We start from the raw sequence: 15,269 nt of genomic DNA, 5'->3' as shown, positions 1-15,269 counted from the left end.
CAGTGCAAGCCCCTCCCTCTGGCCCTGCAGATTCGTCCAGTCCAGCCAGTTGGCCAATCATATCCGCCACCATGATAATATCCGCCCCCACAAGTGTAGCGTGTGTAGCAAGGCCTTCGTGAATGTGGGGGATCTGTCTAAGCACATCATTATCCACACTGGTGAGTGTGTGCCCACTTCTGTCCCAGGCCCTGACCCCGGGCCGGGTGGTGCGGGGGGGAGGGGTGGGAGACGCCCTGGACCCCAGCCTTGGGAGCTGACACTTGCTGCAGGCTGCCTCCAAAGCAGTTTAACTCCCAGGAGGGCCCCTTTTTCTCAGACCTTCTAGAAGGGCCATCTGTGCTTCAAGTGGCCACCCCAGAGCATTTCCTGCTGGAAAGACAGGGCTGCAGGGGAAGCTGGAGGCCACTGAGGTCCTCCCCCCCTGCACCCTCCCCCCAATGGCAGGAGAGAACCTTGCCTCCCCCCCCAGGAGAGAAGCCCTACCTGTGTGACAAGTGTGGTCGCGGCTTCAACCGGGTGGACAACCTTCGCTCCCATGTGAAGACTGTGCACCAGGGCAAGGCCGGCATCAAAATCCTGGAGCCAGAGGAGGGCGGTGAGGTCAGTGTGGTCACTGTCGATGACATGGTCACGCTGGCCACCGAGGCACTGGCAGCAACGGCTGTCACGCAGCTCACAGGTGCGGACATCACTTAGCTCCCAGGGCAGCAGGGGGTGGTCACAGAAGGGCTGCCTCTGGGGCGTCCGCAGAGGAGCAAGTGACCGGTCTCAGGCCTTGCTGATTCCGCCCACAGTGGTGCCAGTAGGGGCCGCGGTGACTGCCGATGAGACTGAAGTCCTTAAAGCCGAGATCAGCAAAGCTGTGAAGCAAGTGCAGGAAGAAGGTAAGAGGGGAGCAGAGCTGCCTTCAGGGAAGGTGGTGGGCCTGAGGGTCCTTCCTGTTGTGACCGCACCCCTACCTCCCACAGATCCCAACACCCACATCCTCTATGCCTGTGATTCCTGCGGGGATAAGTTCCTGGACGCCAACAGCCTGGCCCAGCACGTGCGGATCCACACGGCCCAGGCACTGGTCATGTTCCAGACAGATGCGGACTTCTACCAGCAGTATGGGCCGGGCAGCACGTGGCCGGCCGGGCAGGTGCTGCAGGCTGGGGAGCTGGTTTTCCGCCCTCGGGACGGGGCTGATGGGCAGCCTGCCCTGGCAGAGACACCCCCCACAGCCCCTGAATGTCCACCACCTGCTGAGTGAGCAGGCACCCCTCCTCCTATTTAAGGATAGATGGCACCCTAGAACTGAGAAGGGTGACCCCATTCCCTAGAGAGAATAAATTTGATTATTTTCTAATGCTGCCTGTAGCTCCCTGTGGGTGTGGGGCGGGGAGCTGGCAGCTCTAGCTGATACTACAGAAGGGCTTCTCCACTCAGCCACCAGCCAGCGGAGCCTGTTTCTTGGGAAGGCCAGGCTGTCCCTTTGCAGGGAGCCCCAAGACCTGTCTAGAAGGAGGCTGACTCCTTCGTCTGAGTTGGGGTGTGGGCAGCACACCAGAGAAACTGCGGCTCCACGAGCCCCATCCCCTCATCTGGTCTCCTCTTTGGAGGCCGCTCACTTGCTCAACCTGAGGATTGGACCTTCCCTCTCTGCCGTGAACACGGCTGTGACCCTGCTCCCCTCTGCTCAGGTGTTGGGAGCTGGGCCCAAAGGGCTTGGCCACACTGCTTACCAGGATCCAGGGCACCCATTCAGGGCCCAGCTTGAGGGCTCATTCAGCCAAAGCAGCAAGGTAGGCAGAGTACCAAACCAAGCAGGCCACAGGCCAGGTTCTTTTGGGCTTAAGGAAGCCAGAGCGCACCACATTTGCTTCATGGTAACTCTGGCTGCAAGATCAAGGCCAGGCCAGCGTCATCTTCTGGGAACATTTACTTGCCCTCAGTCAGTGGATCTCTTAAGGTGAGGGGCTGGAGGGACAGGAGTGAGCGCCCAGGAGCTCTGGTGGGGAGGTGGGCTGTGCAGCAGCGGGGGTGGAGAAGCAGGGGCTCCTGAGACGCCGTCTCTGCTGCCTTTCCATATGGCTCGTCCCCAACAGCTGTAACTCCTCACTCAGAGATGGCCCCATCCAGCACTGGAGTCCGGGGATACTGCAAGTGAGACCAGTCTTTGTGTTCAGTCCCTCCTGCCCAACTGCTCATCTTGTGGTGGGTCCAGCTGTTCGGAGGCAGCTGCTGCAGGGTCAACCTGCACCTTATCCAGAGGAGGAAGGGACAAGACCCCAAAGCTTAATATGTTTCTGAGTTTGGGCAGTGGCTCTATTCTTTTACCAAATTTGAAGTGCCTTCAACATTACCCAGAAACCAGTTGGGACCTTGAAGTGTCACATTACCACCACAGCAGTGAAAAAGTGGTTCAAGTCGTCGTCTGTGATGAAAGTTTTTTTTGTACAAGATAAAATGATCCTTGGGGAGGACTAGTGGCAGGAAGGAGATGGGTTCCATATACAGACTTAGGGGGCTGAAAGCAAACTTGGGGTGTGAGGGCTTACTGTTCCTAGAGGCCAAGGACCCCTGGTCCTCCCATCCAAGTCAAAGTCACATCCACACTTGACATGTTTTGTATTTTTTAATAAAGTTTGTAATCCAATGGACACACAAAACAAAACTGCGCTGAGAAAAACAGTTTCATAAATTAATAAGTGTTAGGAAGTTGAGGGAGAGGTCAAGGTCACAGGAAGAAGGGAAGCCAGTCTTTTTGTGTGTGTGACACTTCCAAATTGTGGGGTCAGGGCCCGTGCTATAACGAAGCGCACTTATACAAATGAGTGACAATACAAAGTCTGAGTATGAAAATAAGATTTTCTCTGAAAACACATTTTTGGCACAGATTAAAAAAAATGTATGTCAGGGAATTTGATTTTTAAGTCAGTATTATATATATTTATATATATTATATATTTATATATACACACATCCCAAGTTCTGCATATTCCACTAGGAGAGAGAATCCTTCCGTTTGCTCTTTTTGATTGTAAACTGTACATCCTGGGTGCATCAAAGATGGTGGTGGCAGAATTAAGAGGTGACATCCAAATGAGCAAGGGGAAGGAGGAGTGGGGACCAAACAATGAAATGTTCCTCGACCCCAAGGTTTCAGCAGATGTTTGAAGTCCTGCGTGAGTGCGATGTGTGTTCACGTACACCAAGACATCCAGAGTGTCACAGCCTGTCTTCACTGTGCAAAAGTCCAAGTCACTAATTTAGTGCAAAGGCAGTTCTGTTTTGTTTCTTAAAAACAAAAACAACAAAAAAAATCCCACTGCCCTGTTCCTTTTCTCCAAAAAGAGGAGAGAGAAACCCAGCCTCAAGGTGTCTGCAAGTCCATCGGTTGGTGGTCTGTCCTTGGGCTAAACGTCATGTAAACATACAAGTAGCAGCACCACTGCCCAGAGGGATCTGTCCGACTGAGCCGGGCGGGCGGGCAGGAGGGTGAGGCTGGCCGTCTGGCAGTGGAGTCTGTCCCCTTCGGCAGCTTCTTCCTCCACTTGGCTGGGTTGTCCTGTGTGTTATTTTTTGCTGCAGAGCCTCAGGAAGATGCACTGAGTGGTGACCATTCAGTGGCTCACACAGAGGCAATGACAATCATGAGGTGAGGAGAAATGTTGGAGATGCTGGCCAGGAGGTCAGGGGCCAGCCGGGACAGGTGACTCTCAGAGAACTCGCAGGGCGGGAAGATCTGCAGCACGTAGGCAGGCTGGAGTGGGGACGAGAGAGAGAACTGGGACCCCCGGCTTCACATCACCCACCCACTACCTCTCCTCCCTCAAACTCCCAACTGGGGGGCCCTGAAGGCCCAACACACGGAGCCAGGCTGAGTCAAGTTTCCAACCAGCTAAGGTCTCTCGAGACTTTCAGAAGAAAACTAGGTATCAGAAAACAAGCGAACTGACTGCCTCCCTGGGACCCTCTTTTCAATCATTACGCTAAAGAAAAACCTCTGCTGTCTCAGCTGCCCACTGTCTGTCTCCCAGATGGCCAAACAGTCCTGCCCATACATGCCCATCCCCAGCTGGTCTCTATCCAGAATGCCCCTTTGTCTAGCTCCTCTGGAAACTGTCCTGGACTCCTCTAGTTGGCACTGGCAGGTTAGTCAAACTACTCAACCAACACTACCCACAACCCCCACCCCCACAGGCGTGCGCATGCCAAGGCAGGATGCTGGGCTGACCTGATTGGAGCCGGGGTTGGGAACATTAATGATCCCTGCCGCCTGCTTGGCCTGCAGATATGTGATGAAGGCAGCCTTCAGCGACTCTGTTTGGCTCACGACGTCCTCTTGGTCTCGGCCACAGGGCAGAGCCAGCAGCAGACAGTAATCTGTCTCCACCTGGGGGAGAGGGAGCTGTCAGTGATCAGAGGTCACCTCACAAAAGAAGGTCAGAGGCCAAAAAGACGACTATCCAACCCAGGGGATTTGGCTCCTAAATCCACAAAAAACCCTACTACTGAGATGACCTTGAGGTCCATCCATATACTTGTTGAATAAAAAGAGCCTCATCTCTGGGTCTAGAGGAACTTTACACCCCTAGTGGAGATAGAACACGCCCTTCATCATCTACCCCAAGAATCCCACTGCTGCACCCCAAAACAAGCCAGGGAGACAGTGGGGGCCACCTGTGGCCTCCCTTCTTGGTGGGACAGTGGCTCACCTGGCCCTGAGCCTTACCGTCATCCTTCGGGCAACCCCTTCCAGCTGTGAGGCCTCCAGCCGCATCCTCTGGGCAATCCGCAGCGGGGGCCCTCCTTCAGAGAGGGGCAGGGACCGATGGGCCAGGACATTGTTGCCAGAGACGAAGTGGAGCTGCACAGCAGCTGTGTCGTTCTTGAGAGCCAGGAGGCCCTGCCACACGATGGGGTACTTCTGCTCGCAGGGAAACAAAGAACAGTGAGCTCACGGCTGGAGAATGAGGCCATGCTGGTCATGGCCCTGAGGAGAAGGTGCTGATCTAAGTGGGGATCTCAGGACAGTGAACACAATGTAAAGCTTGGAGGGTGGTAGGAGAGGCCCTGTCCAGGCTTACCTTCAGAAGCTGCACCATATCCACAGGCCTCTGGGAAGTCAAGTGTGGAGAGGAATCTTGTTTGGGGGTGAGTGGGGCTTCAGTATGGGGCAGAGCCAGTCCTGGAGGGGTGCTGGGGCCTGAGGAGGTGGGGACAAACAGTGGCTGCTTTGGGGCAGCCTGAGCAGGAAGAGGAGTCGGGAGGTCAGGCTTCAAGGAGACACACACAGGGGAGGGATAGGAGGTCTGGCTCGTCTCTGCCTGTGCCCTCTGGACCTGGGTGTGAGGCTCAGCTGGCCTGTTGGCAGAGACGTTAGGGAGGCGCGGCTGCTCGACTCCTGTCTGGGTGCCCTTGGCTTCCTGGGACACCGGAGGCATCTTGCTGCTTGGAGGCTGGCTGAGCTGGGAGGGCTGTGCAGGCTGGGCCGGCTGTGCAGATTGCACAGGCTGAAGGGGCTGTGTGGGCTGAGCAGGCTGTAAGGGCTCGCCTTCAGGGGGCCCCTGAAGTTGGGTGGGAAGAAAAAGGAGAGTCGGTCTGTTTTGTACAAAGATCATCCTGCCCCCAACCAAGCAGCCAAAAGCCCTGGATGGGTCACCTGCAGGGCAGCTCCTGGCAGCCAGGCCCCTGGAAAAAGCTTTAACCAGATGGCCCCGCTCTCAGGCATTCAGGATTGAGGGTTCTGGTAAGAGGTCACCTTTTCCCTACCTTGTCACCCCCTCGGGTCAGGGCCACCACACCACCCGCTCCCACTGTGAGCTCCCTCATGTCCCCAGGCTCTGCTGTAATCTGATCCCTTTATTCTGAAGTTGAGGAAGCTCCTCTTGAAATCCACAAAAAGGATGACGTATTTCAGGGACCTCACTGGTACCTGCCACCCGCCAACCCCTCAACTCTCTGGACCAGAAGACAGACTGGGCGTGCTCACCTGGGTGGGAACCTTGGTCCGGGAAGGCAGACCGATGGAGGCCGTGGCAGGGAACTGCGTGTGTGTGAGCTGGGCCGGGCCATGGTAGCTGCGGACGTCTCCGTACCGGTACTCCTGGAAGAGCTCCCCGCTCGAGTGCACGATCTGCACACCGTGGGTCACCACCACTGGTGGAGTCAGAGGCAGCCCCTGGAGCTGGCTGCCAGGGGTGACTGTGACGATGCGGGCCTCCCCGTGAGGGGCAGGGGCAGGGGCAGCTTTGGCATCTGCCGTCTTAGCGGCTTCTTTCCCTGGCTGCTGAGGGGCCTTGCTGGCTGCAGGCACCTTCCCGACCCCGTCTGCCGCCCGGGGCTGCTCGCTGACGGCAGTCACATGAGGATGCACCATGATCCTCACATCCCGAGGCACGGTGTACGGGTGCAGCCGGTACTCAGACTGCATGACCAGCACCTCTGACTGCACAGGGGCTGCGGCTCGAGCCACGGGCAGGTGGTAGTGCACCTCCTCCTCTGGAGGGTGCTGGGAGGCCAGGGTGGGCACCCCAGCTGCGGCCGGCTGGGGGGTGCCGGCACGCTGCGGGGCCCGGACCTCTATCTGCTGCGGCTGCAGGGGGGCCCGTGGAGAGTGGAGTGTCTCGGGCCGGATGCTGTAAGTGATGCTGGGCAGTGTGGGCGTGTTCATCCTCACCTCGCCCTGAGACAGGTGGCTGAGGGACACAGTCTGGGTGATGCTGTGTGGTGGCATGATGACAGACTGCTTCCGGGTGGATGCTGGAGATGAACTGGGGCACAGGAATGCCTGCTGCCAGCATGACCGTGGCGTTCGTGGACAGTGCAGTGGATGTGGTGCTGCTGGGGTGGCATGCCCGTGGGAACGGGCTTGGAGCGGGCCCACTGGGTCGAGGGGAATGCGCATCTGGCTTGCTGGCTGCCAGATGGGACACCGTTCGATCTGTTGGGGTGCTGGGCCCCGACGTGACGTGGTTCACTTCTGCTGACAGTTTGCTGGGCAGAGCCGGAGGGTGGTGGGGAGTAAGAGTGGAGCCCAGGTTCGCCGGCTGAAGGACCTTGGTCTCTATTTTGAGGGTGACGGGGTCAGCAAGCTTTTTGTTAGTGGTGACTATGCTTGGGGTGAGGACTAGCTGGTTGTGAACCAGCACCGGAGGTGTGTTTATGCCCTGGGTGAGGACCTTCACCGTGCCACCCTGGGTGACGGGTGTGGACACAGACAAGTGAATGGGCTCGGGCTTCTCCAAGGATGGACGGTCGGCCTTCACCGACGAAATCACAGGAGATGCGTTGTATGTCTGTGCAGTCAGTACCAGGGTAGAATGGGTGGCCACGTTTGCATAGCCTGAAGGAGTCTGAGGGCCTTTGGCTGGAGGCTGAGACGATGTGACAGAATCAGGTTTGACCTGAGACTTGGACACCGACTGTTGAAATTCAATGTCCATCGCACTTGCTGGGGGGATCTGGCTAATCTTGGCGCTGATCCGCTGGGGCCCTTCAGTCTTCTGCCCCGAATAGCTCAGGAGCACAACCCCTTCGGAAGTGTTCACGCGCAGCCCAGCACCGGAGCCCGTGTCTGCTGGGCGATCATCAATCACAGACATAGACCCCGGGTGGAACCGACTGTTGTCACTGCTGCTGGATCTCTGTTTGCACTTTGCTGACGGTGCAATCACTGCACCTGCCACCGTCACGGCACCCGTTGTTGTGGCTGTCACACCCCCAGAGGCAGCGGTCACTGCACCCGCCGTGACGGTCACTGCACCCGCGGCGGCGTTCACTGTGCCCGGAGAGGCGTTCACTGTGCCCGTGGCGGCGTTCACCACACTGGTGGCGGCGGCGTTCACTGGAGTGGTGAGAACGTTCACGGGCCCCGTCAGGACGTTGACTGGTCCCTTCAGGACGTTCACGGGGCCAGCGGGAGTGTTCACCAAGCCTTTCAGTGTGGCCACTGAGCCCTTCACAGGGCCTTTCAGGGCATTCACAGGGCCAGCCAGTGCATTCACGGGCACCAAGGAGACATTCACCAGGCCAGTCAGGGCGCTCACCAGGCCCGTCAGGGTCTGAGGAGCAGGTTTCGCCAGAGTTATCTTCTGCGAATTCTCCAAATCAATGCTGACAGGCATCCGGCTAATGACAGAAGTAATTTTGGGAGCAATGACTGGAGTCACCTTTTCTTTGTCAGCAGCTACTGGAACCTCTGAGGCCTGTGTGTCCGAGGTGTTAGTTACTGGAGGTGCTGTTTTTTCTTCTAAAACAGGTTTTTTAGATTCAGCTGGAGGGGGCAGTGCCTCATGCAGGCAAGGAGCAGCGCTGACAGGCTCTGCAATGGCAGCTGTGACACTCGTGGAAGTGACACCCGTAGCAGATACATATTTGGGGTCCATGAGGATCTTCCTCAGTGTACTGGAGCTAGTGTCAATGTCAGAGGCCTTGGTGTCTGGGGGCAGAGCCGGAGATGGGGTGGACTGCGCCTGTGGCTCCTCCTGTCTCGTGATCCACTCTGTCACCTTCGCAGGGGGACTCTGGTGTGGGATCCCCCCAGCAGCGACAGGGAGTGGGAGCTTTGCTATCGTTACGGAGGGAATTGGGGGGGTGGGCATGCTTGAGTCACTGGGCGGGGTCACTGGGTCACTTTCAATGATGGAGTGCACCTTGAATCTGGCTTGAGGCTCATCATGCACAGGGGCAGGCTGCGAGAGAGGAGTGGGGTCTGGGAGCGCAGGTGCTCTGGTCGGAGTCTCTTCGTCCATGCTGCTTTCTTGGGGCAGATCCTCTCGGGATGGAGTCTTGCTTGGGTCAGAAGCACATGACTCGGGAGCAGTGGACTGGGGCTTGTCATTCTGCTTTTCTTCCTGTGGAGCTTCTGGGGGTTGTACCATCGTCCCATCACTTGAAGCAGGGCTCTTGCTTTGAACCTGGTCAGGTTCAGGGACATGGGTCTCTGTAGTGCCCCCTATTTTCTTGTTTGTATTCCGTTTGCGGCGTGATCGAGCAGTCTTCTGGCGCCCTTTATCTTTCCGAACCAGAGTCACTTCTTCTTTTGACCCCTTGGCTCCCGGCACTGGGTGGGAGGTTTCGCTGCTGTCTCCTCGGGCTTCCTTGTTGTCTGCTGGGCCTGCTGAGGGGTCAGGTGCACTGCCTGGTGGCCTAGAAGATTCAGCAGCAGCCTCTGTCTCCAAGATGCCAGACACAGCCTCATTGGTCTCAGGCTCCATGCCTTCCTCAGGAGGTGGCGGATCTGTCTGAGATTCTGCAGGGTAAGGTGGCGGTGCAGGGAAGTTTTCTGGCTCCCCAGAAATGTCATTGATGATGGACCCGATGGCCGCGGCCAGCTCTGTTTCACTGGCTTGGTGTGCGGGCTTGTCCCTGTCCTCTGTAGAGAGGCCCTCTGTGGCATCAGGAGCTGCCGCCTTGAAAGCTGCGGGTGTGGAGGTTTCCGTGAGCTTCTCGATGTTCTCCACGGCCTGCTCCAGCTCCATCTGCCGGGCTAACTGATTTGCTTCTGGGGACTGCTTGGAGGCAGGCACATCCTCCTTCTCTGGTTCCTTGTCCGGTTCAGCGGGCTCACTGTTCAACTGTGATGATACACTCCCCTCCTTCTGGGGACTCTTGCTCTTTTCGGGGGAAACAGCCACGACCCCAGCCTCCTCCTCCACCGGCAGTTCTGAAGGGCCTGCAGCCACACTGGGAGTTATGGTGGCTTCCGCATTTTTCACGTTTGCAGATTTGTCCACTGCTGACCTAGAGTTTCGAGATCGTCCTCTCTTTGACTTGGAGTTTTTCTCAGGGGCTGCTTTCTTCTCCACTACTTCAACTGGGGGGGTTTCGGGTGGATTTCTGTCCGTGCTAATTTCTTTCTTGTCACGTTTTTGTTCACTCGCTGCTGCTTCTTTATCAGCCTTGGATTTTGTATTATTTTCCCTCACGTTCACTTGAGGACTCCCCTCAGTGGTCGCCTCAGGACGTTCAGGGTCAACTTTGGGTTCGTTTCTCCCCCTCTTCCCTTGCTGACCACCAGCAGCTACTTTCTGGGACCGTGGGGATCTCCAGCCCTCAGCTGGTTTGACCGTCTCAGCTTCTTTGGCCTCAGTCTCGTCATCTTCATCGGCCCGACGGCGAGTCTTTGGAGGCCTCCCCCTCCGAGGGGTCGTGGGAACCGCCGCAGCCTCCTGCAGCTCCCGCTCCAGTCTCTTCCTGGTCACTCGGGGCTGCTCCACGGGCTCCTTGACTGGAGAGCGGTTGTCATGGTCGCCCATGGTTGCGTAAACACTCCTCACATTCCGGCGCCTGGTTCGGCCAAGTGGCAAGCTTGGCTCGGGGTGTTCAGGGTCCGTGGCTGAGTTTTTAGAAGCAGTCCTTGTAATCTTCTCTGCCTCCATCTTCAGTTCTAAAAGCTTCTGTGCTTCTCCCCGGGGAGAATTGGATCGCTTGAGCTTTTCCCGGTCTATCCTCTCACTCTTCCTGGTGACGGGCTTTTCCACACTTGCTGCAGCTGCCTGAATGGGGGTCTTGGTACGTTTACTTTTGTTTGGCTTTTTATCTTTTGCAGCAACTGGAGGATCAACCTCTACAACTTCAGTAGCTGGAGGTGGAACCTCAGGAACATCTTCCGTTTTTTGACTTGTGTTAGGTTCAACGTTAGCAGCCAAGTCTGGCTTTTCCACCTGAGGCTCATCGGCTTCTTCAGGCTTCTGAGTTGGTTTTGGAAGTGTCTGGGTGCTGTTAGGCTCAGGATCTACACTGATCTCTACCTGGGAAAACGAGGCCCCAGGAGTTGGAGGCTTGGCATCCAGGTAAGGCAGCTGATCGACTGATGAGCCTCTTTCAACAGTGGAAGGAGGCTCGGCAGTGTCTTTCCTGGTGTCCACTCCTGGGGGCAAGTCTCCTTGCTCAGGCTGCTCCACAGTGACAGGAGCCAGATCTGTACTTGTGGATTTTGCCTCTTCCGGGACAGAGGCTGGCTCAATGGTCTTTTCTTCTGGCACCGGAGGCCCCTCTCCAGTCTTTTCACCAGCTGTCTTCTCCAGCGATGCTGCTGCTGACTCCGGAGCTATAGCAGTGACACTAAGGGGCCCAACTGAAGATGGAGTTTTCAGTTCCGGCTCTTTATTCTCAGAAGCAGATTCTGGGGTCTTGGGATGATCCTCTGTATCTTCCTGTTTCTCAACCTCTTTGGGTTTCTGGTCTTTTTCTTTTTCTTTCTGTTGCATTCGTGTGAGTTCCATGAATTTGCTATGGAAAAGAACTACTGGCTCTTGAATCAAGTCAGTTGTGTTATTCAGTCCATCAGAGGTCTGCCTCCCATACAACCTGCCGGAAATGAAGTCAGATTCTTCATCTTTCCTCTCTAGATGCTGCAGTCGCTTGGAATCTTGTTCAAAGATTGAGCTGTGTAAAAAACGAGAAGCAAATAATTCTTGCCTTTCCTGTTCCTCTTCTTTATGGTCATCTTTCTTATCATCCATTTTTCCCTCTGAATCAGTCCGGATTTTCTTCTTTTTCATGTACCAGGATGGAATAGGTCTCGGAGCAGAGTCTACCTTTTCTTTATCTTTGTTGTTTCGAAAATTAGCAAATCGGGAGTCCCAGTCAAGAAAAGACCAATTTTCTTCTCGAGAGGAAGAAAGGGATTTGGCTCTTTCAAGCAAAGCCTTAGTGTCCGGTGTGATTGTCTTATCCAATGCAAAGGAATAAAATTTGTTCCTTTCTAAAGAACTGGAGAGTCTTTCATCTCTCTCACGTAGTTTGTCTTCTCTGTCCCTCAATAAAAAAGACAATCGAGAACTTTCAAATAATGCAGAGGCTCTAGGTGAGTGAGATTTGTGTTCACCATCATCATCAGAATCAGAAGGCACCTCACCAGGTTCCAAGTCACGGACAGACCTCTTTCGAAGGCTGTCTCTCTTAATTATGCTGTTGGGGAAACTCACATCAAATCTGCTGGCATCGTGTTTCATTTGAGAATCCCACCGATTTAGTTCATCTTCAGGATTCAAGACAGATAGTTTGATTTTAGCCATGTCTGCCATCTGTTCTCTCCTGCTTGAATCATAAGGATTAAATTTTAAGGACTCTTCTCTGACTGTTATATGAGAATAGGGGAGACCTTTGTCATCTAATTTAGGAGACCCTCTTATGGACATTACCCTAGGAGAACCAATAGGGTCATCATCATCATGGAAGGAACCAAGCCGAACACTGGGAGAACCACCAGTCCTTTCAGAATCTTCACTGATCTGGCGTGAACTTCTGTAGTTCCTTTCTCTCTTGGTGCAGATGTCAAAATCAACATGGTCCATTCTTTTCTTTTTGCTGGGAGGAGAGTCATCGGTGACATCCTGAGGGGGTTTGCCTACCTCATGAACAAGACTACGTCTTTCGTATTCATCCACATCTTTTTTAGGACTGCCGAATTTCTCAGACTTGGCTATTTCCATCTCCATCTGCTGTTTTCTACGACTCTGCTCCATTTGTTTTCGGTAACTCTGTGTGTGATCAATATCAATGCCAATTTTTTCTTCAGTATTTACTGAATGTGGTTTCTCTTGGCCCGATTTACATTCAAGTGGTTCATCACGAAGACTGCAATAGTTTTTCCTATTATCTTCTCTCTCTGGTCCTTGATCATCTAATAGCTCCAGCTGTTTGAGTTGTGGTTTTGAGGCAGTGGGTTTTTTTGACTGGATTTCTTGATTTTCCACAGATTCACCTACTGGTTCTCTCAGCCTTGCTTGCAGATCTGAGTTGGGCCTTGAGCCAGTCCCAACAGAAATACTGGTAAGCTCCTGACAGTCTTTGGGGCTGGGAACAGCATTAAGTCTGTCCAGTTTAAGTTTTTTAGATTCTCTTTTAAGAATTTCTTTCCTCACAGGCTTTTTTTCAGACTCTCCTTCCCTCAGCAGAATGACATCTCTAGATGACATGTCAGGCTGTTTCTTTAAAAGCACCCGAGCATCTTCCATCTCTGGACTACTTTTCTTGAGATCTGATTTCTGCCTTTCTACTTTCAAATTGGAATCTGCAAAACGCCTTTTCCTTGCCTCCAGCTTCTCCAGGTCCCCAGCACTCACCCCGTCAGCACTCTGCTCTGGTTTTAAGTGCTTCCTGGGTTTAGGCCGGCCTTCCTTATCTACCACTTCTATGTGGCTTGAAAGCCCCCTTTCCTTTGGCACTTTCATCCTAACAGATTCCAGTTTAGACAATTCAGATTTTGCAGGCTCTGTCTGAGAGGTCTGAAGTTTCTGATCTAAGGCAGAAGACTTGACAGCGTCATTATCAAGCTTGGTTTTCAGCTTTTCCAAAGGGGCGTGGTCAATAACCTTCCCCTCTTTTTCTTTCACTCGAGTCAAAACCACACAGGGCATGAGTTCCAAGCGGTTTTTGGCCAATCCTTCTTTGTCAGCTTTCTCTCTGCTCAGTTTATTAGAACTCCTCAACTTTTCGGGGCTTTGCTCTCTCTCATTTTCTTGGTCTGTTTCCGAAGACTGAGAACTTGGGGAATGAACTTTTCCTTTTCGTTTCTGCTTGTCAGTTTTGTCCTTCTCCACCTTTTCCTTCCTTATTAAACGTCTCTCTCTTTCCACTCTCTCAGGATCGAAAGCTCGTTCTTTATCTGTCTTCTCATTTTTTGTATAGCGTTCCAAACGAGGTTTGTCAAGTTTATCGTATCTTGGAGGGGAAAGTGAGCTGCAGCTTCCACTCCGGTCTGAGGAGCGGCTGTAAACCCTCCTCTCGGAATCACTCGGCAGTCTCTCGGACTGTGAGGGAGATGTTCCAGGGCTCTGAGGGCGTCGCAAGTGCACTGGACTCTGACTGCGTTCAATTGGTCTCCTCTCGTGGTCTCTGTCCCGGTCAGATTCAAATCTTTCACGTTCTCTTTCTCGTTCCCTTTGTCTGTAACTGTATTCCCGAATATCTTGTTCATAAAGATCATTTCTATAATCCCTATATTCCCGGGGATCATCATAATATCGTGATTCATAGTAGTCTCCTTGATAAGTTTCCCATTCTGAATAAAATTCTCTCCCTCGAGCTGGATAGTCCCGTCTGGAATCCTCAGGATATGTGCCTGGAGTACGGACATTCTCATAATATGTACGATCTTGGCTATAGTCATAAGATCCCCTTCGTTCTTCTCTGCCAAAGACAAAAAAGAATGTATTGGTTTTTTGTTTTCTCGTCACTGACACATTAATCATACATGTGCAGTTAGAGTCCTGCTTCTAAAAATCTTTGCCATTATTTAATCATTAGAACTGGGGCTTCCTTCGTGGCTCAGTGGTAAAGAATCCACCTGCCAATGCAAGAGACATGGGTTCGATCCCTCATCCAAGATAAGGAAGGAGAAGGCAATGGCAACCCACTCCAGTATTCTTGCCTGGCAAATTCCACAGACAGAGGAGCCTGACAGGCTATAACCCATGGGGTCACAAAGACACAACTCAGCAACTAAACAATGACCAAATCATTAGAATTTCACCATCCAATACCACAGCTACAAACCACAGATGGCTACTAAGAGCTTAAAATCTGGCTAGACTAAATTGAGGTGTGTATAAAATACAGACTAGATCTGGTAGATTTAGTCTTTTTTTTTTTTTAAAGAAGACATATACTTCGGTAATTTATTCAGATTGAATACATGTTGAAATAGTATCTCAGATAGACTAGGTACTCTTGCCTGGAAAATCCCATGGACGGAGGAGCCTGGTAGGCTGCAGTCCATGGGGTTGCTAAGAGTCAGACACGACTGAGCGGCTTCACTTTCCCTTTTCACTTTCATGCATTGGAGAAGGAAATGGCAACCCACTCCAGTGTTCTTGCCTGGAGAATCCCAGGGACGGGGGAGCCTGGTGGGCTGCCGTCTATGGGGTCTCGCAGAGTCGGACACGACTGAAGCGACTTAGCAGCAGCAGCAGCAGGTTAAATAAATTAATTACTTCTCTGCCAAGAGACAGTCTTACCACAACTTGGGAAACAAATGTATTGTTTGAAAAGACAGATTAACAATTTAACTAAAATCTTTCTACCTCTGCAACCTCTACCTCAATTCACAGTTTAAAAAAACACACTGGGGGCAAGTCTCCCTGGGCTCAGTCTTTACACTTATAAAATGATAATGTTATGTAAGAATAAGTTAAACAAGAAGGTTAAATAAGATGAAACTTTGTAAAAACTTTCCTAACATAATACAGGGCACATACTTGGACTTCAGTAATTGTTACTTTTCCCCAACCTGCCAACTAACAAATTATGTATTACAAGCTGTGTGAGATAAT

General features: G+C 53.0%; 2 protein-coding genes across 4 annotated transcripts in view; one reads left to right on the top strand and one right to left on the bottom strand.

Moving 5' to 3' along the window:
- The window catches only part of ZBTB17 (zinc finger and BTB domain containing 17), a 29,163-nt gene extending 27,812 nt beyond the window's left edge, over positions 1-1,351 (top strand). For all 3 annotated transcript variants that reach the window (XM_070384977.1, XM_070384979.1, XM_070384978.1), the window contains 4 exons: positions 31-161; positions 473-682; positions 798-887; positions 972-1,351. In XM_070384977.1, coding sequence (XP_070241078.1) covers positions 31-161; positions 473-682; positions 798-887; positions 972-1,255 — 715 coding nt within the window. In that variant the 3' untranslated portion in view covers positions 1,256-1,351. The remainder of the gene's footprint in view (positions 1-30; positions 162-472; positions 683-797; positions 888-971) is intronic.
- Positions 1,352-2,607: 1,256 nt separating this feature from the next.
- Positions 2,608-15,269, bottom strand: part of SPEN (spen family transcriptional repressor) — a 92,460-nt gene continuing 79,798 nt past the window's right edge. The window contains 6 exon segments of the mRNA XM_070384976.1: positions 2,608-3,748; positions 4,223-4,381; positions 4,721-4,915; positions 5,076-5,555; positions 5,981-6,736; positions 6,738-14,127. Coding sequence (XP_070241077.1) covers positions 3,617-3,748; positions 4,223-4,381; positions 4,721-4,915; positions 5,076-5,555; positions 5,981-6,736; positions 6,738-14,127 — 9,112 coding nt within the window. The 3' untranslated portion in view covers positions 2,608-3,616.

Source organism: Bos mutus, chromosome 16 (assembly GCF_027580195.1).
Source record: "Bos mutus isolate GX-2022 chromosome 16, NWIPB_WYAK_1.1, whole genome shotgun sequence".
NCBI lineage: Eukaryota > Metazoa > Chordata > Mammalia > Artiodactyla > Bovidae > Bos > Bos mutus.
This window is presented reverse-complemented; position numbering and strand designations above follow the sequence as displayed.